This window comes from Tiliqua scincoides, chromosome 4 (assembly GCF_035046505.1).
Source record: "Tiliqua scincoides isolate rTilSci1 chromosome 4, rTilSci1.hap2, whole genome shotgun sequence".
Classification (NCBI taxonomy): Eukaryota; Metazoa; Chordata; class Lepidosauria; order Squamata; family Scincidae; genus Tiliqua; species Tiliqua scincoides.
In genome coordinates, this window is record NC_089824.1 from 113,823,727 (window position 1) to 113,850,882 (window position 27,156).

Genomic DNA, 27,156 nt, shown 5'->3' on the forward strand with positions numbered 1-27,156 from the left:
TGTAATGCAAAAATCTAGTTGCAGAAATATGAACTCCAAATTTTGTTCATGGTACTAACTTTTAGCCACGAAACAAATTTTATTTAATTTCAATCAATATTTGATTTTTACTATTTCAAATATGTGAAATAACTTTCATTTTTTTTATGTGAGCACAAATCAACATTTTTTGGGTTTTGAATAACCTGACAAGGGATATGAATCTTAATTGTTACATTTCATTTTCAATACATTTAATGCACACTACAAATAATAATGATGCAAAAGTGAAAGATTTGACACAGCAAGAATACACCAAAAGGGTGCAAAAAATCTTAAAGTTAAGTGGAGGAAATATCATCCAAGCCATAAATACATAGGCCATCCCAGTAATTAGATACCCAGCCGGAATAATTGATTGGATTCAGAGTGAATTAGAAAAGTTAGATCGTAAAACACAAAAATTAATGAACATGCATTGTGCATTGCATCCAAAAATGATGTAGTCTGATTGTATCTACCACATAAAATTGGAGATCGTGGACTTCTACGAGTACAACAGGTAGTGGAAGAAGAAAAAAGAGGTCTGAGTGATTATGTAAACAAAAGCACAGAAAAACTATTGAAGGCTGTAAAATGGAGAACATTTAAAACTACAAAAACAAAGTCTGACTATAAAAAGAAGCAATTTGAAAAGAGGATGAGTAGCTGAAAAAATAAACATGGACAACACCTGAAAAACATTGAAGGAAAAAGTGATAACGACTTGACTTAGGCATGGCTGAAACTGGGCACCATCAAGAAAGAAACTGAAGGTCTGATTTTTCCCCCGCACAAGAATAGGCACTGCAAACAAATACTATGAAGGTTAAAATCCTGAAAATAGGTGAAAACTCTAAGTGCAGACTTTGCCAGGAAAACGATGAGACTGTATCTCATCTAATATGCAAATGCAGTAAGATCGCACAGATGGATTACAAAGTCAGACACAACAGAGTTGCAAAAGTAATCCATTGGTTATTATCTAAAAAGTACAATTTGCCAGCATCGAAAAATGTTTGGGAACATCAGGTTGAGAAGGTGTCGGAGAACAAACAAGATCCTGTGGAATTTTAAAATTCAAACAGACCGACATTTCGAACATAATATACTGGATATAACAATAATAGAAAATCAGAATGTCTGACTAATTGATATCGCAATTCCTGGAGATGGCAGAGTCGATGAAAAAGAACTAGAAAAAAATGACAATTTACAGAGGCCTGGCCATTGAAATCACACGACTCTGGACAAAACATACCAGAGTGGTCCCTGTTGTCTTTGGGGCACTTGAAACAATCACAAAAAGTTTTGTGAGCTATTTTAAACAATTGCAGCTTACTGAAATAACACACTCTTGGCTGCGCAAGACCAGGCACTAAGAACAAATGCATATAGAGCCAAAATTCAGAGAACATATACAGACAGCAAATGTCACCTGTGTAAAGATGCTGATGAAACGGTGGACCATCTGATCAGCAAGAAGATCTTGCAGACTGACTACAAAGAAAACCACGACAGAATTGCAACAATAATTCACTGGAACATGTGTAAAAAATATAAACTGCCTTCAAGTAACAACTGGTGGAGCCACAAAATTGAAAAAGTAGTAGAGAATGAAGAAGTCAAAGTGTTCTGGGATTTTAGAATACAAACCGACAAACATCTGCCACACAACACACCAGACATAACCATCATTGATAAGAAGGATAAGAAAGTCTGGATAGTAGACATTGCAGTACCTGGTGACAGTAGAGTAGAAAATAAAGAACAGGAGAAAATCATCAAGTATAAAGTCCTACAAATAGAAATTGAAAGGCTGGCACAAGAAAGCAAGAGTAATCCCAATAGTCATAGGGGCCTTGGGTGCTATCCTGAAACACCTGGAAAAGCACTTGGACACCATCGGGATGAGCACAAGTACCATCATGTTGGCATCCTTCAGTCTCAGAAAACTATGGTATTGTGCTCTGAATGGTCCTTCTGGAACAGAGTGTCCTCTCCAGTGCGCGAAGCCTGGGTAAAGTAGATATGGAGGATAGACTGTTTCCCATGCAGCAAATCCCCCCTCTCCATGTCGCTGAAATGGTCAAATGGAAAGGCAGAGGCCAATACGGTTGGTTCCGGCGGCGTTGCAGGACTTGCCAGAACATGACTGTGTTCAGCCATGAACTGCCTCAGGGACTCCGGCTCCGGATTTTGCCAGAGCAAGGCAGTGGAGGTTTGAGATCAGAGTTTTTCTTCTCTCAGATGAGCTGCCTTCCCAGGCTAACAAGTCCCATCTTACAACAAGTACAGCCAAACTGAGGGCCTATTCTTATCCCCAGCCCCCAGGGGAAAAGTACCATCAGCCAATTACAAAAAGCCCCCTTACTAGGAACAGCGCATATACTACAGCGATATTTATAGTGCAACATCATTGTTTTTGCAAAACAAAAAATAGCTACCTATCCTAGGTCCTTGGGAAGGACTCAATAGGTGGATATAAACAAAATCCTGTCAAAAACAACATAATAATGTTTCGCATAATAATGTGCAAAAATACAATAATTATTATTATTCATTGTTGTGGTTATTTATAATGTATATTATAATTATTATTTATAATAATGAATTATTATTGTTATTAAGAATATTTATATACTGCTTTTCAACAAAAAAGTACACAAAGCAGTTTATAGACGAAATCAAATAATTAAATAGCTCCCTGTCCCAAAAGGGCACACAATCTAAGAGAAGGTGAAGGAGAGACACTAGCAGCAGTTGTTTAACAACAACAACAACAGTATTTATATACCGCTTTTCAACAGAAAGTTCACAAAGTGGTTTACAGAGAAAAATCAAATAACTAATGGCTCCCTGTCCCAAGATGCAAAAGAGCACCAGCAGACAGCCACTAGAAAAGACACTGCTGGGGTGAACAGGGCCAGTTACTCTCCCTCTGCTAAATAAAAGAAGAGCACCCACTTGAAAAAGTGCCTCTTACACAGTTAGCAGGGGTTAGCAGCCAGTAGAAAAGAATAGTGCTGCGGTGAAGAGGAACAGGTTGCAATCCTATACACACTTTTCCAGGGAGTAAGTCTTACAATGGAACTTACTTCTGAGTAGACATGCATAGGATTCTGCTGACTGTTACTCTTCAGCTGCAGACCTAACCACACTTTCCTGAGAGTAAGCCCCATTGAACAAAATAGGACTTACTTCTGAGTAGACCTGGTTAGGATTGTGCCCTTGATCTGCTAAGTATAAGAGGAGTACCACTATAAAAAGTTCCTTTATTAGCAGGATGCTAGTTACTAGCAGGATAAAGTTACTAGCATAAATTGAATTGTTTACTATTTAAAACATAGTTAAATAGAAACAGTTTCTAGTTTAATAGGAACAGTGTTAATATATTCTTTATATTTATATAAAGGAGAAAGTAAAATGGTTCAGGGTTTGACTTCTGTACAGAACTCAAAATGAATACTTACATGTATATCTGTGTTTTCGGAGAATATGGCTCCCTGTCTCCACCTGTGCTATGTTAATGGCAAACAATTTTTTTTAATGCAGGCTTTCATTAAAGATAGAACCTGGGACCAGTACCCCACGGTCTGCTATGTCTCGTGAAGATTTAGTAGGTAAATGCTAATCAGAGAGCAATGAAATTTTAAACATTTATTAATATCTTTTATATTTAATTCCATTCTGAATTTGCTATTTAAAGGGATTCAGAGGAAAAACTGACTTATTGGCTCACTGCGTTAACGCCGTGCAGCTATTTTACAAGGGCAAACTGGATTTATCCAAGACTCTTTGCTTTTGACTCTATAGGCTAGCATGGCTACTTACCTGGAAGTTGTTATGCTATCTTTGTGACTCCTTCAGTATTCCACACATACACTGAGGCTTTACAGGCCTCATTCCCTACCAACCTGCCTTAATCTCATGCTTTTTATTATGCTGCTTTAGACTTCAGACTGTCACTGTGATTATATTCATTCTATTACACTTGGTTTGATGAATTCCTGTGGCTTGTTTTTTTTGGTAAAAATGAACTTTAAAACTGCATTTTACAAAATGAAATATTATAACTAAAGGTAATCTTTAGTCTCTGTTCCTAAAGGTAATCTTTTTTTCAAAATCTTAAAAAATGATAATTAAAAACAGTCTGAACACTGTTCAGCATCTTTATGTTAAAGATGATTTCAGTAAATGATTTGTACTCCCATTTATTTTAATAATTGACTTCTGGCAGGCTTGGTTAGGTATTTTGTTTACATTGTTAAGTCAATGAGTGTTCTGGGGAGTTCTTCCTATATTCCAAAAAGACAGAATGGAGAGAGCAAGGAAAAGGATGTAGAGATAGAAGGGAGGTGCTCCATCCAGAATTCAAGAGACAAGGTTTGACTCAAAGGCTTCTAGAATTTTTTTTTGGATCTTCACAAATCAGTCAGACATGTACCTCCATATGCACATCCATTAACTAGAGCAGGGGTGTCCAAACCCCAGCCCGGGGGCCACTTGCGGCCCTCGGGGACTCCCAATTCAGCCCACAGGTAGCCCTCAGTCTCCAATAAGCCTCTGGCCCTCTGGAGACCTGCTGGAGCCTGTGCTGGCCTGACACAACTGCTCTCAGCATATGGGCAACTGTTCTACCTCTCACGTAAGCTGTGGGATGAGAGCTCCCTCCACTGTTTGCTGTTTCACATCTGTGATGTTGCAGCAGCAGTGAAGAAAAGGCCAGCCTTGCTTTGTGCAAGGTCTTTTATAGACCCTGAGCTATTGCAAGACCTTCATTCATTCATACAAGTTCCATCTCTAATATGTAAATTCTCATTTATGTAAATTCATTCAAATTTAAAATTTAAATTTTTTTCCTCCGGCCCCTGACACAATGTCAGAGAGATGATGTGGCCCTCCTGCCAAAAAGTTTGGACACCCCCTGTTCTATTGGAAAGTCAATCGTCATCAAGTCCCTAGCAGTGTGTTAGCTTTCTGTGCCTGGAGAACCAGGCATTTAGTGATGAATATAGTACAAGTAAGAGTGCCTTTTTTGTACTGAGCACAAGGCTCTTAGTCTGGAGGAAGACAGTATACAGAAGGCCCTCAGTATCCACGGGGTAACAGTTCCACAACCTCCCATGGATACCCCATGGGCGGGAGGGACAAGGTCACAGTGCTGCAATAACTTACTTGGAGGCCATGCTGGTCCCTCCAGAGATCCTGCCTGCCTCCTCAGAGAGCCTTCCGGATGTGACCAGAAGTCTCTGACACAAACCTGAAGTGGCTTCCGATCACATCCAAGAGGCCCTCTGAGGTGCAGGCTCGACATCTGCAGATGCTCAAAGAAGGCCCATTGTATAAATCTTCTAAATAAATAAATATTTGAAGAAGAATATCTGAAGAAATTCTAACTCTCAGGAATATATCCCAGTATTATTATCAACCTAGTGTTACTATCAGAAATGTCCACTAATCAAGCGGTTATTGCACATGACATAACTCACAGCCCAATCCTTTCCACACTTTCCTGGGAGTAAGCCCCATTGACTCTAATGGGACTTACTTTTGAGTAGACATGCCTAGGATTGGGCTGTCAGCCACTAAAGCAGTTCCTGCCTCAAGGACCCAACGAAAAAGCATCTCCATCGCGTATACACTAGAAAGGCTACATTGGTATTCCATTGGTACATAGCAGGAGAAATGTGTCAGTTTTCACAAACATACAGGTCGTGCCTTGTTATCCACTGATTTGGCATCCTCTGATTTGACTTACCACTGATACCAGAGTCTACCTTTAAATGCTTTGTAACAAGGAAAAAAAGTGCCAAAATTCCATTTCCTGTCTTCACACTGTTAAACTGCACTGGTTGCAGACTTCTCAGGGTTCAAGATAATTTTGAAGACCCACTTCCAGGTTTCATGTTCCTTCTTTTTTGCCCCAGAATGCATTGGTATAAGTACTATACTGCATTCAGATGGAGTGAATAATGGAATGAAATTAGTCCATTATATTCCATTAGATTTCATTATTCACTCCATCTAGTAGCTGAATGCAGCATGGCCTCTATACCAATGCATTCTGGGGCAACAATGGAGGAGCAACAAAACCTGGAAGTGCATCTTTAAAGCTATTTTTCTACTGTTTTGGCATCCACTGATTTTTTTTAATCCACTGAAGGTTTCTGGAACAGAACACATAACTAGGCATGACCTGTATATGAAATCATCAGCTGTTTGTCTGAATACTGCTTCAGATTGCTAGTCTACTCAGTATTCATAGCAAAAGGTTATGCTAGGGGTACGTAGTTATCTTAGTCTGCTTTTTTCTAATATAAACTCATATGTTATATAAGAATCTGAATGTACAGTGGATGCGCCACTTTAGAATGGGTTCACTTTGCCTCATGGCTAGGTAACAGGGTTATGAACTTGCTCCATTGGGGAGCAACTTCAAGTCACACCATACCTTGAAATAGTCAAGTTGGCAGTGGCCTCACTGACTTCACATGGGCTTCAACAGTGTGGTGAGCTGAGGAGGGAAGTGCTTGTGTAAGCATGGGGAGCTAAAGGTTGGAGAATGCCAGCATTCTCCTCTTTTTGTTTCCCACCCCACCCATTGGCAGGGTGGATCCTGACATCAATGGAGGACCGTATAAGGCCAGTACAGCTGGCAGAAACGTCAGCCTTTGCGGTCTTGGAAAGCATTACCAGAACACAATGCATTATTGAATCCGCATTACAATATTTTCACAATGCAGTTGGGTCTCTGTAATAGATTACAGTCATAAAGTGGGAATCCAGTGTACACTTCTAAAGTTATCAGTTTTATTTTGCATGTGGATGGTCATAGATACAGTCATAAGTGTGCTAGAAATTGCTCTTTCTGTTTTTTACAGGCCCTGAAGTGGGAGTTTCTCCTCAATGTGTACGAAAAAATGCTGCAACTGAGGGAGCATTGCTACCACCAACTCCTCCATCCCCTAGGAACCTGATGCCACATGGACATAGAAAATGTCACAGTTTAGGATACAAGTCAGCACTTGGTTTTAAATTTAAATGCAAAGTTTCATTGGCATCCTGATCCCCATCTATTGTCATTGATCTCATAAGACCTGAAATAATGATTTTAAAGAGTTCTAAGCTCTGCCTTTGATTCACTTTTGATTTATCACTGTGTATCAAGTTGTTTAATATTTCTGGTTGCGTTTGTGTTTTTTTTGGTGGTGGTAGTGGTGGTGATGTGTTTAATTGTTATAGGGAAAGTTACGTTTTCCCTAAAGGGGAAAAATGTTCTTTTAGCAAAATATGTGGCTGCTAAGGTAGCCTTAAGATCAAATGACACACATTGATCCATAGCAGACCTGCACTACCAGTGACCCATCAAGCTCAAAGCAGCCCACTAGCCATGTATGGCAGCTCATTAGAGACTTTCTATGCTTGCCTAAGACTTCAAAAACAGGGAGCATTGAGCACTTCACAGGTCACAGTATGTGGCCAATGGGTTGACTTTGGCTTACTCAATCACAGATTTTGCAAGTTTGCTCTATATTATAGGACTGCTGTTACAATTTAAATACATCCCTTAGTCTAGGAATGTCAAACACAGTCGTTCCCAACCTTTAGGAGCCTGCAGACCACTGAGGCAAACATTGGAATTGTCGTGAACCACATGCAACTGCTTCCATTCCCACCATACACAAAAAATACAATTCAATTTGGTAGTCTGTGGAGGAGTGCTTGGCAAGACACTGGAAATGCCAGCTTTTTTGGGGGGGGGGGGGTCCATTCTCCGCCCTCTCTGATGGTCCATGAGTGCCAAATAAGTGCTTCTCCACAGAATAACAGAAAGGGTGGACCTTCCCACAGCTGGCACTTCAGTAAGCTTTGGTCTACCAGAGAGGGTGGAGAACAGGCTACCTACAGCCACAGCTGATATTTCAGTGGTTTGTGAGGGAGCACTTACTTGTTGAGACACTGGAAGTGATAAAAACTGATCATCTTTTTTTCCTGAGACCTCAGGGATCACTTCTCAGGGTCTCACGGACCACCACAGGTTGGGAACCATTGGTCAAACATAAGACCCGTGAACCAGATGCAGCCTGCGGAAGCTCTTTATTTGTCCCTCTTGATAATTGGGTTCTCCCAGCACCATCCTGAGCTGCTCTCAGCTGCAGAGCTACAAAGTGATGCATCAGTAGAAGTGGCACTGTTGAAAGGGCGGGACTGGCAGAACCTTATTGTTATGCAGGCCACCCTTTCAGTAGCACTGCTTATGATGAGATGTCATTGCTGAAAGGGTGGCCTCTGTGATAACTAAGGTTTCCCAGCACTGCCCTTCCAGCACTGTTGTTTCTGCCATGGCACTAGGAGAGACAGAAGGAGGCCTCAGAAGGTGAGGTGTTGATCTGGAAATTGACACCTCAGCAGAAGAGAGGCTGCTGAAAGGGTGGCCCGCATGATTATTAGGCTATATCTTGAAAATATGAAAAAGGCTTGCATATTTTCTCTTGACTTTTGCAGCTAGTGCCTTTCTAGGTAAGAACAAAGTACTTATTTCTGGTCATCTGCTTAATGGCATCACTTCCTGTTCAGTGATGTCACTTCCAGTCCTCAGCAGGTCCTATGAAAGCTATTTGGCCCACTATATGAAATGAAATGAAATTGACACCCTTGCTTGGCAGTCCTATCCTGAGCAGTCCTATCCTGAGCTGCACAGCTTTGGCGGTACTGAAAACAGCTGCCGCCAGTTCCTGCGTGCTTTGGGCTACTGTGGGCAGCACCTCGGGAGAAGAAGTAGTCCCACAATGGGGCTATTCAAGTAGGGTAAAGGCGTTCATGTAGGGTGCAGGCTCCAGTGGAGTGGAGCTCCACCGGATCTGTCTCCCTCCCTCCCCACAGCATGCCCTCTTCCCGCCTTCCGCCTCCCCGCCCTCTGCCTGCTTCCTCCCTCCCTAGAACGCCTCCTCCCCACCCCCACTTACTATGCTGCAGCTCGGCGATCCATGCGACTGCTGAGCAGAGGAGGATGGGCACCCGCCCGGTACGAGCCCAGCGCCAGCCAGCACTGGGCTAGCACAGGCACTCTAACAGCCCAATCCTGAGCTGCCTGGGATGCACAGCCGCAGCGGCACCGAGAATGGCTGCCAATGCATCCTGCGCGCCTCAACCTGCTGCAGGAGGTACCTTGGGAGGGAAGGTAAGGGTAAGGGAAATAGCCCCACAATGGGACTATTCACTTTCCTGCCGATCAAATGGTTGGTGGTAAGGTAAAGCCGTTCATGTAGGGTGCCAAGCCCTACACGAATAAACAGGATCCAGTGGAGTGGAACTCCACCGGACCCGCATCCTACCTCGCCGCTCCCTCCTACTGGCATGTCTCCCACCCTCCGTCTCACCACCCCCCACTGGCCTCCCCCCTCCCAGGAACACCTCCTCCCTGCCCCCGCTTAACGTGTCGTGGCTCAGCGGTCCATGAGACCGCTGAGTGGTAGAGGCTGGACGTTACAAGACAAGGCTTACAGCACATTTGCAACAGTGACCATGGGCGCCACCGAGCTTAGAATTGGGCTCTTAGTGTCTCATGAGTTTTAATCTAAATGAATATCAAAATAAGATTTTTTTTTTTTAGTTTTTATATTACAAAAACTCCTGAAGTATGAAGACCATGTTGGTAAGAATTATGTAATCCCAGGAATTCTAATTCATTCTTTACTTTTTGAGCTTGGGTAATGAAGGCTGTGGTTGGTAAATGTTAAAATTATATGTGTAGCACCATGAATAGCACGTGCACCAGTGAGTCAATCCTTTCCCAGCAGTGTTTGATGCAGGAAAATGCATCCATTTTAAACATGTATTTCATTCACCACTGAAGCACTACGTGTATTTTGTCACTTAAAACTCAAGTATTATTATTATTATTATTATTATTATTATTATTATTATTATCAACAACAACAACAACAACAACAACAACAACAGTATTTATATACAGCTTTTCAACTAAAAGTTCACAAAGCGGTTTACAGAGAAAAATCAAATAACCTTTGAGCCCAAGTTCAAAATGTAAACTATGATTCACTCTTAGTCCTTATCCTATCTATCTGCAATACTGTTGTGTTTGTGGAGGTATTATAAGTTCGTAATGAAAAACAGCTAACACTTTTGTCTCTTTACAGTGTTGCTGCTACATCAGTTTTTAGATGTCTACTTGCAACTGTATGATGATTGTTTGTGTCTTGTTCTGCTTCCAGTTTCATTCATAAGATGAACACAGCAGAGTTTAAAAGTGCAACATTCCCCAATGCAGGACCAAGACATCTATTAGATGACAGTGTCATGGAACCACATGCACCATCCCGGGGACAGGCAGAGAGCTCCACTCTTTCTAGCGGAATTTCAATAGGTGAAATTGAAACTTAGTGAGCTGTGAAAAAGATGTTTGTGCAGATATCTACACGTGTGTACTTCTCTTGCTCTTAAAAGTAGATCCCAGTAGGATCAGTAATGCAGAAAAGATACAGATGTTAAGTATACTGTTGAATTTTATTCTAAATATTTTAGCCTTGCCCTTCATTATTTTTATGTTTCCCCCTGGGATACATGCAGACACAGGAAGTCTGCCCAAGAGTGATCGACAGCACAGGAGGAGAGACTAGTGCAGCTTTTACCACTAAGAAAGCGCCAGATTGCTTTCCTGACCCTTTTAAATGCCTTTTAAAGGCATAAAAATGTAGTTTTCTGTTTTTGCTGAAAAACCAGACTTTATTCAACCTGAAATCATCATTCCGAGCCTCGCAGAGGCTGCAGGCAGATGCACACAGACTCTGTGGGGCTCAGAAGACCCTGCAGAGTTAAGGGGAACCCCGCTCCTCTTGCCTCTGGAGGGGGTGTGGATCTGATCCACAGTTAAGTGAAACTGCGGATACGGGATCTTCAAATATGGTACAGATCTTCAAATCTTTACCTGATTAAGAATTTAAGAAAGTGGTATAAAGTAAAGTTTTCCTAAAGTAAACTTTAAATTCCAATAGGGGTGACTCAGGGCCCAATCCTATTCATCTTTCCAGAACCGATGCAGCTGTAATACTGCCCCAAGGTAATGGAACAAATGTTCCCATACCTTGAGAAGGGCTCTGTGAGTTCCTCCCCACCAAAGGATGCTGTTCATGTCCCATTGGTACAGCTGTGCCGGAACTGGAAAATTTCATAGGATTGGACCCTAAATCAAATAGGATATATAAACTGGCTTGGATGTTTGCATATTGCATAAGTAAGTAAAACTTGTCACTCAAGAAACTGTCTACTCTTCACCAAGAAAAATGTTTTCGTGCTTGTCAGAGGTCTCTTTAGCTTTACATATTGGATGTTGACGCTAGAATCCTTTCAGACATTGCAAACTCAGTCTCGATTAGCAGTGTGCTTGGTGAATTAAATTCATCATTTAGAATGCCCTTCAACATATCTGAAATACTTAATGTTTTAAATTTTGATGTGTGAAAGGCTAGATACCTGTAACAGAAACTGCCTTCAGGTCTGTCTTGATTGAATGATATTTGTTGTTAAATTTTAAAACATTTTTTCCTTGAATTTAGGTTTGAGTTAAACAGAGGACAACATACATAAGAAGCACACATTTTATCTTAATGTCTGAATTCATGATATGCTGTGTCCATGGTGACAACGCTTAAAATATTACTGTGGTTTATGCTAGTACTTTCAACAAGGTTTGCTTTTTAAAAAAATGTTGAAGGACTGAGTGTTTTGAATACTTAAGGATTATCCTCTCCCCAAATTAAATCACAGCTGTTCTTGCTAGGCTGCCCAGATATATCCTAGCAATGTGTCATCCGCAGAGTGTGGCACTGAGTACTGGAATGATAAGGCTGGATTTTCTAATGCAAAGGAAAAACATAAGTCTGTGGAACTCCTTGCCACAGGATGTGGTGCTGGCGTCTAGCCTAGACGCCTTTAAAAGGGGATTGGACGAGTTTCTGGAGGAAAAATCCATTATGGGGTACAAGCCATGATGTGTATGCGCAACCTCCTGATTTTAGGAATGGGTTAAGTCAGAATGCCAGATGTAGGGGAGAGCACCAGGATGAGGTCTCTTGTTATCTGGTGTGCTCCCTGGGGCATTTGGTGGGCCGCTGTGAGATACAGGAAGCTGGACTAGATGGGCCTATGGCCTGATCCAGTGGGGCTGTTCTTATGTTCTTATGTTCTTATAAATATCTACCTTTTGGATTTAGCACACAATAAATGTCTGGTTCTTGACCTGGAAAGGCTTGCCATTTTCAGCAGTAATTCCCACAGTTGCCCACAGGGGCAACTGTGAACACTTGGCTGCTGAGTTTAAAGCCATGGCACCAGTCACTGGGTCCAACATAGGGCTGGTCAGCTTGGTAATGGGTGTTCTGTTGACAGGGATGACACAAGCAGATTGAAAGCTTTTCCTCTCTAGTCAGTGGCATAGCTAATGATTGTGTAGCCTGGTGGCAAGTTCAAAATGTTGCCCTGGAAGTGATGTCACAACCGGAAGTGACATCACGCCCAGGCTTTTTAAAAAAGTGAAAATTCGGAGGAACCCACCTCCTCCCCCCAGCAGCTCACCACCCACTTGCTCTGCTGCCTCCCCCTAGTCAGTAGCATAGCTAAGGCATATATCTGCTACCTGGGGTCAAAGAAGATTTTGTAGCCCCCCCCACATGACAAAATCAAATTTAATTAAGTAAATAAATACAAAGTTATTGGTTCCATGATGTATCATGATAATATCTCATTAGCACTCAGAACAATCAGTCTCATAGGTCAGTTTGGAGTTAAGCAAATCACTTTCTGTTCCACAAGGCAGTTGTGTTTTCATTTTCTGGTTAATTGGCCATACCTTTTGATAGAATACAGATATATCAGTGTGGTTTATAGCATTGCATTCTGCATTAAATTACCTTTCCAGTGATATGTAACATGATGGTATTATTCATACCTATCAAACTTTTCATAATTTTGGTCACTAGTGTCAAGCTCAGCTTGTTGCCCCCCTAAAGCTTGATGCCCACTGCAACAACTGCCCTCTGCAACCCCTTAGCTATGCCACTGTCTCTAGTTCATTCCTGATCTATAATGTAAGAACCCAGTGTTGGGCAAGGGCTGGTGTTCTTGTCTTTCATCCCACCAACCCTGTGAAATAACACCAAAGCAACAATATATATGTTGTTTCCTGTACTAGTTAACAAGGCTAGGAAAATTTTTTACATATATCTCCATTTTGCTCCTTAGATCTGTTTTGCCTTCCTCATAGTAAACAACTTTGGTTCTTGGTTTTCTTATTTCTGATATTTGTAGTTAATGGCTACTTGCTCAAATATGCAAACAGTGGGAAGGGGCTGTAGTTAAGGGTGGGGTTATATTCCCTGCAAATCTTGATGTGGACACCTCCTTAAAGAGTCTGACAGCCCAATCCTATACTTCCCAGCGCTGAGGCTACAGTGGCCCCAAAATGGTGGCTGATGTATCCTGTGGGGCAAGGGAAGCTGCCAGAGGTCTCCTCAGGGGAATGGGGCATTCATCCCCTTACCCTAAGTAAAGCCCCAGCCCTCGCAATGGGGCTACTCAGGTCTGCACCAGCTAAATCACTGGCGCAGACTTGAAAAGCTCCATGTCAGGCTTTCGAGCTCAACATAGGGTTTAGGATCTGGTGGAGGCCCGCCACCCTCTCACCCAACGGTGAGACTGGGAGGCCATTCTCACCCATTGTTCTACCCTCTCCTGTCCTTCCCCACCCAGGAATGCCTCCCACCACCCTCTCCACGCCCCTGCACCATCTGGCGCTTACCTTCAAACCACTGGTGGCTGGGGTTTCCTCCACAGTACCAGCAAGGCAACGCAGGTCTCCCCAGTGGCCCCCACTAACTCTGCAGGTGCTGTGAATGTGCCTTATGGCATGTTTGTGGCATCTAGCACTGGCGCTAGAGCCTGATAGGATTGGGCCCTTAATGGTGAGGATTCATAGGCTTTGAGGTGCTGGCATGACACACCCTGTGGTTGATGGTTGACAACTGAAACATGGTTCATGTCATCTTCCTCCTTAAGCCATTCTTCTTTCCCTGGGTTTCTCATGGGTAGTTTTGGAATGTCAGTATCAGTAGACAAGCTGACAGAACATCTGAGTGTCTTTGCTGTTGAAAAACCATAGAAGCTACAGCTTCTACAGAACCAATAGTGGTCTGATTTAACCCATTTTTGCCTGGTCCATATTTGGTCCCTGTTGTATATATGCAATGTTGGGCAGAAATGGCTTAAATGCAGCTCTGTCTTAGTGATTGTGGTTCTCCCTACATCCCTTCCTGCTGTAAGCATAAGTCACCGCAGGCACTCGCCTATCAGTTGATCCCACAGATAAGTTGAGGGCAGGCTTTGAGTCAAAAAGCATGGAATTTTCTGTGACCCTCGGATAAGTCGGGGGTTAAACTTAGGGGGGTGTCTGATTATAGTCTCATTTTACCCAAGGCCAGATCCTGAAAAATAACCTACCACTAATTGTTACCTAAGAACTGTACAGCCTCTAATTTATTAAAAACATAGTATAAGATCATAAGATACATTTTTATTGTTTTAAAATTCTGGTCTTCACCTTTTTGTAAGCACTATCAGAGTAAGTGCACTGCAAACAACATACCAGTAAAACAGTGGTTCCCAATTTGGGATTCATGTATTCCCAGGGACACTCAACAGGACCTTTAGGGGTACTTGAAAAAGAATGGAATAATGGCTGAAAAGGGCAGGTCCTGCTCCAGAATGCCTTGCAGGGTCAGCAAGGCAGAAAGGGAGGTAACTAGTTGGCTGTGAAAGCCCCACCAATAGGTAGTTTTTGGTCAACAATTCATGTATGCACCAGTGATTGAAAACCAGCACAGTAAAAAAAGCTGAAACATAATATAGAAAGTGATCAATCACCCAGAATTTCTCAGCACACTTCTGGTGCAAAACATTGCAAAGGCAGTCTTCTGTTCTTCAAACGGATAAAAAGAAAAAACACTGTGATGAATACATGAAGTCTGGGTTTTCATATGGCGGAGATGAGGGCTTGTATTATTAATTAATTATTATTACTTAACCCCTGCTAATTGGGTAAGAGGCACTTTTTCAAGTGGGTGCTCCTTTTTTTAGCAAGGGGAGAGTAACTGGCCCACCTCACCCCAGCAGTGTCTGTTCTAGTGGCTGACTGCTAGTATTCATTTGCATCTTTTTAGATTGTGAGCCCTTTTGGGACAGGGAGCCATTTAGTTATTTGATTATTCTCTGTAAACCGCTTTGTGAACTTTTAGTTGGAAAGCGGTATATAAATACTGTTAATGTTAATGTTAACTACAACATTTTGCTAATAGGAAGGGTACAATTTATGGAAATGGGCTACTAAGGGATATGCAACTGGAAATGGTTGGGAACCACTGCAGGAGATCCATGAACCAAATCCACCTTTAAGGTGTCTGGTGTGTTAAGCCAGAAGCTCTACATATAACATACAACCCATAACATATAACAGAGTGTGCAATTCAATTCACAGCAGAGAGATGAGCTGCATATAGTTGCAACCCTTTTTAGTCAGAAGTAGACCCACTGCTTTCCATGGGTGTTATTCTTAAGTAATGGCGCACTGAACTGTAGCCTGGGACTTTGTTTCAAATTGAAAGGAGGATCCCATCCTGGTGTTTAAAAAAAGAGACCTCTGCCAAATGCAAAGCCTTTGCAAAAGGGAACCAGGCTGCAGCAGCATTTGCAAAATTCTCTGGAGGAGAATAAAAGGTTAACTTTGGCTGGAATTTCCCAGGAAAGTTACTATAGAAACTAAAGATCTCTTTATTATATAGAAATAAAGATCTCTTTATTGCTTCTGATGGGCAAGAGGTGCCTGCCTGAGCAAGAAAGAAACTTTTCAGAGTTGAAAAGCTCTGCCCTCTGATCTACCCAGAGATAAGGCAAAGTGATAATTTGAGCTTGATTACTTGACAAAAATTGGAAATATGTAGATTAATGTTCAGAGTGATGTTCAGAATGATGTTCAGAATGAGCAGCAGGAAGATGCAAAGGAAATCTTCACTAAGCAGCAAATTTCTGCTCCAGTAAATGTTTCTTGTTTTGAATTCTGTTTAACTCTCTATTTAATCTGTATTGCTTTCCTAGAGCAGCAAGACTTCAGAGGCTAGTGTTACTTTTTCCCAGTGTTATGATCATCAACCTTCATTTCCTCTTATCAAAATTGATGTATCCTTTTTATCTTCATTTGTAGTTTATTCAGCAGTTCAACTTAGAAATTATATGTAGAGATAGCGTTTATGAAGGTGAAAATTCTGTTGTAATTGACATAGAATGATTTTTCTTTTAAATTTACTTTCCTCATCTGATTTTAGGTAGCAGTGATGGTTCTGAGCTCAGTGAAGAGACTTCATGGCCAGCATTTGAAAGGTAAGAAAAACAACTATATTATCTACATCTCCCATTTTGTTCAAACTGAAGCCGTTTCTCATCGGTCAGTTCTCTTTTAATGGTGGAGAATGGTCTTTGTCCATGGTTTCACGATAGCAGCTTGCAAGTCAAGAGGACTGCTGCTCTGATCCCAGCTGCATTGTAGCACCATCACTGGAGATGACCTGTAGGTACTGCAACTCCCAGCCCAGCAGAGTTCAGGTTTTACAGGGAGCTAGTAGAGTCCCTCAGGGTTCTATAAATCTGTTAATTCTGACCAGGCACTTCAGTCTGGGTGCCTTCAAACGCCTTTTGTTTGAGTGCAGGCTGAGTTACTCCTAGATTACCTTTCCTTGCTGAATCACCTATCTGCCTTCAGGTGCATTTATGGTACCTTTATGCCTTTTTAGTGCATTTCTCATAGCAACTTACATGCAACAATTGATCATTGAGTAAATCTCAATATATGGATAGAAGGCCCTTTTACAAGTTTAGGAAGCTTGCACCTGTTACAAGGTTGAGTATTTCTGATATATATGTATTTACTACATAGTGGCCAAAGCAATATTGTCATCTCTTTGAAGTGCTGACTGTTATTCTTTTGAAATGCTAGGTTCCATTGAGAAACAAAGGTGACTTAAAGATCTAGTGGTGCAGTGGTCTGGAGTTCTCTGTGGGTAGTTGATTTGCGTATCTGATTTGAACTTTTTGCATACTTATAGATTATAAAATTGTCCTTATGCACCTTTTATCAAGGGTACCCTTTGCTCTCTTAAATTGAGAAGGAAAGGATAACACAGTTAAGGATGAATATCTTGGTTTATCTCTAAGGGTCAGCTGATTCTGGATAATTAATAAAGACTGTGTACCTGGCACAGGCTTGGTACAGGCCAAGGTACTGTCACCAGTTAGGATGAAGCTTCCTAAAATATGGCTTATGATTGGTTCTCTAAGGTATAAATAATGGTTTCTCAGAGCCATTCTTTGTCCCTAATATTGGCCAGTGGGCAATGGCAATCCTGGCCCCTGTGTTGGCCTGCAGGTGCTACCTCCTGCCTACTGTCCATGCTGTCCTAGGGCCTTCAGAGAGCCGGAGAGGCTGCATGCCACCTCCTCAACCTTCTGAATACCTCCTGAGGCCTCCAGAAGGCCAAAAATCGCTACTTCTGGTTTTCAACCAAAACCAGAAATAGCGATTTTTGGCCTCCAGAGACCTCAGATGGGGACAGGCGGGGAGTGAGGAAGGTGGCTTCATCCTTGGAGGCGTAGTGCCCTGGGGCATTTGTCCCCCTCACCCTGCCAGAGAGTTACACCAGAGTTACACCAGAGAGGAAAACCACTGCCAGAAAGTACATGCTGTCAGTGTGTCTCCTGGTTCTCTAGCCTCCCACTGAGCTTTTGCTAAGGATGCTGAAATGTGAGTAATTTTAGGTTAGATAGATTTTATTATTTTCTTGTACTACATGGGAAATATATTTGACTCTGTAGTTACCTTCATGGGTATCATACCCCTTACTTACTAATATTTTAAGCTTTTATTTTTAAAATAAAGCTTTCAAAGCTTTGAAAGCTATGTGGCTTTTTGAATTGTGAAAAGTAGCTGAACTTAGTCCTTGTTTGACTGGGTCAATGGCATCACTAGGGTTCACATCACCCAGTGCGGGATGCCAGCACATCACCCCCCATGCAGTGGGCGGCACAACACCCCAGATGTACCATCACTCTGCCACCACTGGTTTTTTGGCTGTACTTTTTATAGAACAAAGATAGAACACATTCTGCTTGAAATTATTATTTTTATTATTATTATTTTATTAATTTGTACCCCGCCTTTTTGCCCAACGGGCACACAAGGCGGCTAACAAACAATTTAAAAATACAACATGAAAAACAGTTAAAAACAATTTACAATGATTAAAAAGCTAAAAACAAAACAAACCCCATGGATTTTCATATAAAAAGCAAGAACGCCAGCCAGCCTGTCAACAATTAAAAGCTTTTTGAAATAAAAAGGTCTTCAGTCCACGCCGAAATGTTAGCAACGAGGGAGCAGTTCTCAGTTCTAAGGGGAGGGTATTCCACAGTTCGGGGGCCACCACCGAGAAGGCCCTCTTCCTGGCCACCACCCCTCTCACATCTCTTAGTGGCAGCACAGTCAAAAGGGCCCCCCCAGAAGATCTAATTACGCATTGATTGATGTATAACATGATGGTATTATTCCTCCAAACTGTGATTTTAGTGATTTTGGTCACTAGTGGTGTTACACACATCCTGGGTGTCACTAACACCTTATTGCAGCAGTTCTTTTAGCACTGGGACCCACTTTTTAGAATGATAATCTGTCCAAGACCCACCAGAAGTGATGTCATGGTGGAAGTGATGTCATTAGGCAAATTAAAATAAAAAAGTATAAATAATTAAAGTAAAACAAATAATGAAATAAGCAGAAGCCAGCCCTGGTCCACCAAGTGAATTTCCTCTGTAGATCCTTTTTAGTTGGGGGGGGGGGGGAGGCTGCCTTCTGGAGCATTTGTTGAACTCCAGTTCCATCAGATTAGGACCATTCTGGTGGCTTCACATTCCCCTTTGCCTGGCCTGACCACCAGCCAAGGCATGTTTGCTTACTCGCGAGTAAACACGACTGTGAGGCTGAGTTTCGCTTTCCATAGGGCTCAATACATTTGTCTGCTTGGAGGGAGGGGCTTCCTTCTCAGGTGTTTTTGGAGGCTGCATTCATTGGATCAGGACCATTCTGGTGTCATTGGATTCCTCTCCACCTGCCCTTTCTGACGAACTAAGGCAAGTTCGCCTACTCGCAAGTAAATGCGCGATATGGCTCAGTTTCACTTTCCATAGGGCTCCATGCATTTTTTGTTCTCTGGTTTTTTGGCCATAACTTTTGATAGAAAGGAGATATTTCACTCTGGTGTTCTGCATTGCATTCCACTGTAAATTCCGCATCCAACTGTATATAACGTGATGGGGTTACTCCTAACCACCGTGATATTTTAAAATATCACCCCCCCCATTGTGCGTCACCCCCCCATGCATGTCACCTGGTGCTGCCTGCACCACCCGGAAGCCCCACTGGACTGGGTATACAATGGTTCTCATACTGTGGATCCAGGACCCACCAATGGGTCATGACCTAATTTTGGGTAGTTTGCTAAACTGATAGGGCAGATCAGACTATGTGTGTTAATGGTTAAACAAGCTGCTACTTGGGGGAGAGCACTGCTGCCCAATCACCATTATAGCCACTCTCTCTGACAGCAACCAGACAGCAACTTCTAGAGCCTCTAAAACGTTTGAGAACCACTGCTCGATCAAATTGGTAGCATTGAGGTAGACTGATAATATCCTTTCTGGTTCCCTCTGGAAGGAATACTTAGCTGTTGTTGAAGGAGTAAGGAGTGGTAGCTAACTGTGGATCCCACCGGAGTGATATGCCCTTTGGAGAGTTTTGGCACATTTCTCCACCACATTGCAGCTTTCCAAATTGGAGAGAGGTAATGTGACACAGAGGGTACTTGGGCTGGCTTGCACATGGGAAAGTACTGGCAGGCAGCCCTAACTTCAGTGGAAAAAGGGGAGCAGCCTATTTACAAGATGGTCAACAAGCCTTTCACTTTACAGCACCCTTGTTGTTATTCATACTTGATTCAACTACATGTCAGTATTTTAAACATTTCATAGGTAATGTGATAGCCAAAGTGATATAGGCTGCCTTGGGTGCCCCATTAGGTGGTAGAAAGGCAGGATGATGATGATAATAGTCAGTACAGCAGTGATTCCCAAACTCTCTGGAAATTTGGGAACTGCTGTAAGTCTATGCGGGGGAGGGGCGAAGGCAACGACGCAATTGCCAGGATCACACTGCTGCCAGGGACAAAGTGGGTTTTATTTGTGGCAGTGGCAGTGCTGGCCTTCCGGGGGGTGCCGGGTGCCAGGGAATGCCTCTTCAGGGCTTCCCAAGCTTCAGAATGTCTAAAAATAGTGATTCCAACCCAGACGTGGGTCACAATAGCTGTTTTTGATATTCCGAGGCTTGGGGAGCCCTGCAGAAGCATCTGGGCTCCCTTCCCCCAAAAGCCGGCACTGCCCTATTAAGTATAAAAAACCTCCCTTTGTCCCTGGCAGCTGCGTGATCCTGGCGTTCACATCGCTGCCATTGCTCTGCCCTGTTGGGGTTTCCCTGGTTGGGGCGTTGTGATGCCCCAGTTTGAGAACCTCTGGTAGAGTATTGAACTAGGACCCACTAAACTGAGGATCAAAACCCTACTCAGCCATAGCTCATTGGACCAGTAATCTACTCCCAGGCTAACCTACCTCACTGAATAGCTAGATGTATAAAATGGTTTGATGAGGAGGTTGCCATGCCCTGAGGAAGGGCAGGATTAAAAAATGTAAACATTATTGTAGGTTTCTCACATTTGTCTAGCCATACTTTTTGCAGATAAAGTGATTTGCTTTCCTGACTGGAAGTTGCACTTAAAAGTAATTTATATAACCAAATTCTCAAAAAGGGCTTTTTAGTCGAAGGAAAGTCAACCTCAGGAGGAAATTCATGGAAGGTAGCCATTGATCTTATCAAATGATTGCTCCACAGAGAACCATGACCAATCTGATCTATTGTATGATTAGGATATGGTCTCTTTAAGCAAATCATAGCGGTGATTAACCATTAAATGGCATCTTAACATAACTGGTAGGGGTGGGTGTTGCAGTGCTACTGAGTTTTTTTTTTTGTTTTTTTTAAACTTTTTATGGCTTTCCTGGATTTGTAAGAGCCTTCAACTCGTGGCTAGAGAAATTTTATGGGAAAAGCTACATGGGCTTAACATCGACCCGAGATTACTTCTTTTATTTTAAAAACTGCATCTGGGCACAGTCTGTCAAGTTCGCTGCCTTCCTTTGTGAGAACTGACCCAAAAAATTCCCGTTGAAAAGGGTGTGAAACAGGGTTGTATTCTTGCTCTCCCCCCTTTCTCACTCTTCCTTAATTATTTGGTTTCCTTTCTCTTGGAAGTAGATGGTCATCCCCCTAAGCTGGGCTCAAGGCATGTGCCTCTGCTGCTTTATGCTGATGAAGCTGTCTTGATGTCCTGCTCTTGTATAGGTTTACTGTGCCTTCTAAATAAATGTAATAAGAACCTAAGAACAGCCCCACTGGATCAGGCCATAGGCCCATCTAGTCCAGCTTCCTGTCTCTCACAGCAGTCCCACCAAATGCCCCAGGGAGCACACCTGATAACAAGAGACCTGCATCCTGGTGCCCTCCTTTCCATCTGACATAGCCCATTTCTAAAATTAGGAGATTGCACATATACATCATGGCTTGTAACCTGTAATGGATTTTTCCTACAGAAACTTGTCCAATCCCCTTTGAAAGGCATCCAGGCCAGATGCCATCACCGTGGCAGATGCCGTGGCAAGGAGTTCCACAGACCAACCACACACTGAGTAAAGAAATATTTTCTTTTGTCTGTCCTAACTCTCCCAACACTCAATTTTAGTGGATGTCCCCTGGTTCTGGTGTTATGTGAGAGTGTAAAGAGCATCTCTCTATCCACTTTATTCTTCCTGTGCATAATTTTGTATGTCTCAATCATGTCCCCCCTCAGGCGTCTCTTTTCTAGGCTGAAGAGGCCCAAACGCCATAGCCTTTCCTCATAAGGAAGGTGCCCCAGACCAGTAATCATCTTAGTCACTCTATATATAATATAGAATATATATTATATATATTATATGCTATATATATTATATATAGAAAAGGTATATATATATTATATATATTAGAAAAGGTATTGAGAACAAAACAGCTAATATTATAATGCTATATATATTATATATAGCATTATAATATTAGCTGTTTTGTTCTCAATACCTTTTGTAATGATCCCAAGCATAGAGTTGGCCTTCTTTACTGCCACTGCACATTGAGTTGACACTTTAATCAAGCTGTCCACCACCATCCCAAGATCCCACTCCTGATCTGTCACAGACAGCTCAGAACCCATTAGCCTATATGTGAAGTTTTGATTTTTTGCCCCAATGTGCATGACTTTACACTTACTTACATTGAAACGCATCTGCCATTTTGCTGCCCATTCTGCCAGTTTGGAGAGATCCTTCCGGAGCTCCTCACAATCACTTCTCATCTTCACCACTTGGAAAAGTTTGTGTCTTCTGCAAACTTAGCAAACTCACTGCTCAGCCCTGTCTCCAGGTCATTTATGAAGAGGTTGAAGAGCACCAGTCCCAGGACAAATCCTTGGGGCATACCGCTTTCCACCTCTCTCCATTGTGAAAATTGCCCATTGACACCCACTCTCTGTTTCCTGGTCTTCAACCAGGTCTCAATCCAAGAGAGTACCTGTCCTCTAATTCCCTGACTGTGGAGTTTTTTTAGTAGCCTTTGGTGGGGGATCGTGTCACTTGCCTTCTGAAAGTCCAGATAAATAATATCCACGGGTTCTCCCGCAGCCATCCACATCCACATTTTCAAAGAATGCCTTCTGAAAGTCCAGATATGTAATGTCCACGGGTTCTCCCACATCCACATGCCTGTTGACCTTTTCAAAGAATACTAAAAGGTTTGTGAGGCAAGACTTACCTAATGATTACCTAATTGCTAATAAATTAGAACTTAATTATGGGAAGACTAAAATCTTGGTATTCTCAAATTCGTGGAAACCATACCCATGGTATATAAAAGGGAAGAAAATTGAACAAGACCTTTAAATATTTGGGGCTGAATTTTTGTTACAATCTTACATGGACATCAGAAGCTGTCAGCTAACTTAGCCCACTATACCATTCAATCTATCACTCGTTTCTTCTTTTGGCAAGGCAATTGTCTATTCCATCCACTCTTAAAGTTTATAATGCCAAAGTAATACCGCAGCTCCTATATGGTTCTCCAGTATAGCTAAGCTCGATTAATCATTCGTTCGAGCATCCTCAGGCTAAGTTCTTTAGGGGTATAGTGGATCTCCCTAGATGTGCACCTTTTGCAGCTACTTGTTTAGAACTGGGGCAAGCAGTGTTGGAGACTAGGGCATGGCAGTTAACCTTTAAGTACTGGCTGCGTGTCCTTTTTCGCACTAACCAGGATAGTCTGCTATACCTCATGATTTCTGAACATGATACATCCGTGTGGCTCACTAGAGTCTGGAAGAAAATAGAATCGATGGGCGTTTTTTTGACCATCTGGTCCTGTCTTCAGAAACAGAACGCCTTTCAAAAGTTAAACAGAGACTTACAGACATCGAATTTCAAAACCTTCTTAGCCAGGCCACACGAACTTGTTCCCCTTTATATTTCCACATTCTGTTAGCCCACAACCAGATGGCTCCTTATCTGACTCTTTTGATTAATTCTAAGGAGCGTGGGGTAATGACACAAGGTAGATTTAATGTTCCTTCGGCAGTAACCTCAGGAAGGTACCATAAGGTCTCTCTTCTTGATCAGCTCTGCCCTTGTTCTCTGCTTCAGGTCGAGACCCTCTCCCACATATTTTTCTCTTGTCCAATTCATTCAGCTTTGCTATGCACTTTATCTAGAATCTAATCTAGCAAAGAAGAATGGGCTCCTAGAGCAGATGAAACTTGCATACTTATTAAATGACAGCCCAGTAGATGTGTTGCAGGCCACTGCTAATTTTCTTTTGTTGGTCGTTGAGAAGTATGGAAAGAGTTTGGTGTAATGTTTATTTATATGGTCTGTTTGCATTTTTACGTTATAATTTGTGTGACCTATATTTATTTATTTTTTAATTCTTTATTTCTTTTTATGTTACATCTTGTATCTCACAGCGGCCCACCAAATGCCCCAGGGAGCACACCAGATAACAAGAGACCTCATCCTGGTGCCCTCCCTTGCATCTGGCATTCTGACATAACCCATTTCTAAAATCAGGAGGTTGCGCATACACATCATGGCTTGTACCCCGTAATGGATTTTTCCTCCAGAAACTTGTCCAAGGTTGGATGGACATCTCCCCAACTCTGTGCCTAGCAGCAGTTTGATGTTTGGGATAGGCACTGTGATGGGGGTTATCAGAGTAAAAATACTCCGAAGGTTCAAGGATTGCTGTTGAAACTGACTTAGGTTGCAATGCTATGCACACTTTCTTGGGAGTAAGCACCACTGAACACAATGGGACATGTGTGAGTAGACATGCATAGGGTTGTGCTATTACCTTCTTTCCTATTCCCATTGCCTTAGACCGTTCCTCATTCCACATTTTTAACCTTCCCAGAAAAATCAGCTCTCTTTTTTCATAACTCCCAGACTGTGGCATGCTGTTTTTAAGGTTTCCTTTGCATCATGCACAGCAGTAAATCTGGACAAAAGGTACAATATAACTCCTGGCCAAAATCTAGACCCTTTCAAGTACTTGATCAAACTAAGATAAGGTGTAAGTGCAAATATTAAAAAGGGTTGCAATCAAAGTATGTGCCTCTTGGCTGATGTTAAATCTTGGCTAAATGGTCATCACTATGTGTGTGTTTGTCCAAAGAATGAGTAAATATATAAGACAAATATCATTTGCTTTCAAGGTACCAAGCCCTGAAGTTATATCCAAAGTGAAACATATGCATCTGGTTGTTTTTTCCCCATTTTCAACTGCCTTGTAGCATATGGTGTGTTTCTTTGCAAACTCTTGATTTCAGTTAGAGATCTAAAGGTTAAAAGGTGCAGTTGCTCAAGACCTCATGTACACTCAGCCTCCTGTGTGTGCTGTTTTAAAAGAATAGAAGTGAAATTATGTATAATTTTATAAAATTATAACCGCAGTGATCATATTGAAAATATACATTTATCCTGAATTAGTACATTTAGTGCTGTTTGCTTGCAAAGCATGGTTAAAATGTAGAGGAGTTATTACCCTGTGTTGCTTGGAGAATTTTATAGTCTTTTCATGCTCTGCTTTTTAAAAGATAAATTCTAAAGCAGCTTGTATGGATTTTCAAACTATTAATTGAGATACCAATAAAAAAAATCCCAGTACTGTTTGTGTTCATATTAAAAACATGTTCATATTCTCCAAATAGAGGATTTTTCCTAATGAAATGTGCTGATGGTCTCAGAAAGAGAAAAGTAGTAGTAATGTAACAGAAGGGATGCTAATTACAGTTTTCCAACCCTGTGTGAATGATGACTGTGAATTTAAAAAATGTGTAATGCATCCAATTTATAATGGAATCCAACAGGAACAGATTATATCATTCTCTTGGCCCGGTGACAAGAATGGCACGAAACGGCTATCGAGGCCACATGAAGGGCAGCAGGTACAAACCCCTTGTGTTCAGGGGTTATACTTCTCCCTCTGGTGTTGGTGACTGGCTTTATATTGAAGTGGATGTGATCTTATACTTCTGAACTTTCTTACTTCCTTGGTCAAATCATGTTGCCCTTAACATAGACCTTCCTTCTCTTGTGATTTAATTATATCTATTTGCGCTGTGGCTGGCTTGTTTGATCTGCAAATTCAGTTTCTCAAAAGTATTGCATTGCTACCTGAAGAAGCATAACTATACCTTTTTAAAAATGCTGTATCACTACATGTTGGAAGTAATTAGGGCAGCAACAATGATGTTGAAAACTGAACCTCTTTATATTCAAAATATTTTCTTTGCTAAGAAGTTTGCATTTTTCTCTCACTCTAAAGCATATATTTTGCTCAATTGCAAGAACTTGACATGTTCTCGTTTTGAATGGCATTTTATACAAACTCTTCGAAAACTTCCATGCACATCCAGTTGTTTTGCATTCCTAATTGAGGATCTCTGTCATGGTGTTTGAGAAACCCAGTTCTAATTCTAAAACTCAAGCATCATCTGGAGTATAGCTATATAATTGGTTCTTTCTCAAAATGTGTAGACAGTTGTCAAGAGGCTCAGCTTCTTAGAAGTTTCAATTTACACTTGATAACAGATAAAGGATGAGTGGAAGAATTTTCCAAGTTGTTTCAGAAATTCTTATTCCTTTAGACTGTCTCTGGAGAGCTGATCATTGTGCCCACATAATTATATCAGCTGCTTGGCATGCACTGTCACACAAACTGTTGCATCAATCAAATATTTCCTGTTGTTAAAAAGTTGGTTGGCTGTTCACGTGTTAGAACACAAAACTGTGTTAAAACAGCTTCAGTTAACTGCTTTGGGTCAGGCTTTTTGCTTTCCTACCGCTTCTGTTGTTACTGCTTTCAGATATCTCAAGAGTTAAATTTGTGCATGTGATGAGCTCTTTATTTAATTTCAGTAACTCAAATGTGTTTAACAAATCCATTCTATGGGGCAAGAAAAAATAACTAGAAAGAAACAATTGCTTAGTCACACACTACACAAAAGCATAAGAAAAATGAAATTGAATCTGAACAGTTTGCTAGGAAGAATTCATTCTTGTTGCTTTATGTCTATTCAGAACATTGGGGGGTATTTTTATTGGTTGCTTTCTGAATTGAAGGGCTTTCTTAACCTATATGGGGGCCCCCATAGCCTTGGATCTATATTCACAGTTTCACTTATCCGTGGATGCGCACGTGTTCCCATTTGCTCACTTAAAGACTTACTCCAAGCAGAGATTATTCCTTAAACCAGGTCACTATAAGCTTAGAGGCTCATTGTGACCTTCAGGCTGCCTCACAGCAGCCTGGTCTCCCGAAAATAACCACCGCAGATA

At 41.7% G+C, this 27,156-nt stretch overlaps 1 protein-coding gene across 4 annotated transcripts in view; it reads left to right on the forward strand.

The window, feature by feature from the left end:
* Positions 1 to 27,156, forward strand: part of RALGPS2 (Ral GEF with PH domain and SH3 binding motif 2) — a 193,099-nt gene that overhangs the window by 137,464 nt on the left and 28,479 nt on the right. For 3 of the 4 annotated variants that reach the window (XM_066623551.1, XM_066623548.1, XM_066623549.1), the window contains 5 exons: positions 3,574 to 3,641; positions 6,903 to 7,038; positions 10,257 to 10,408; positions 16,413 to 16,467; positions 25,686 to 25,763. In XM_066623551.1, coding sequence (XP_066479648.1) covers positions 3,574 to 3,641; positions 6,903 to 7,038; positions 10,257 to 10,408; positions 16,413 to 16,467; positions 25,686 to 25,763 — 489 coding nt within the window. The remainder of the gene's footprint in view (positions 1 to 3,573; positions 3,642 to 6,902; positions 7,039 to 10,256; positions 10,409 to 16,412; positions 16,468 to 25,685; positions 25,764 to 27,156) is intronic. The other variant, XM_066623550.1, reaches the window with a different exon arrangement.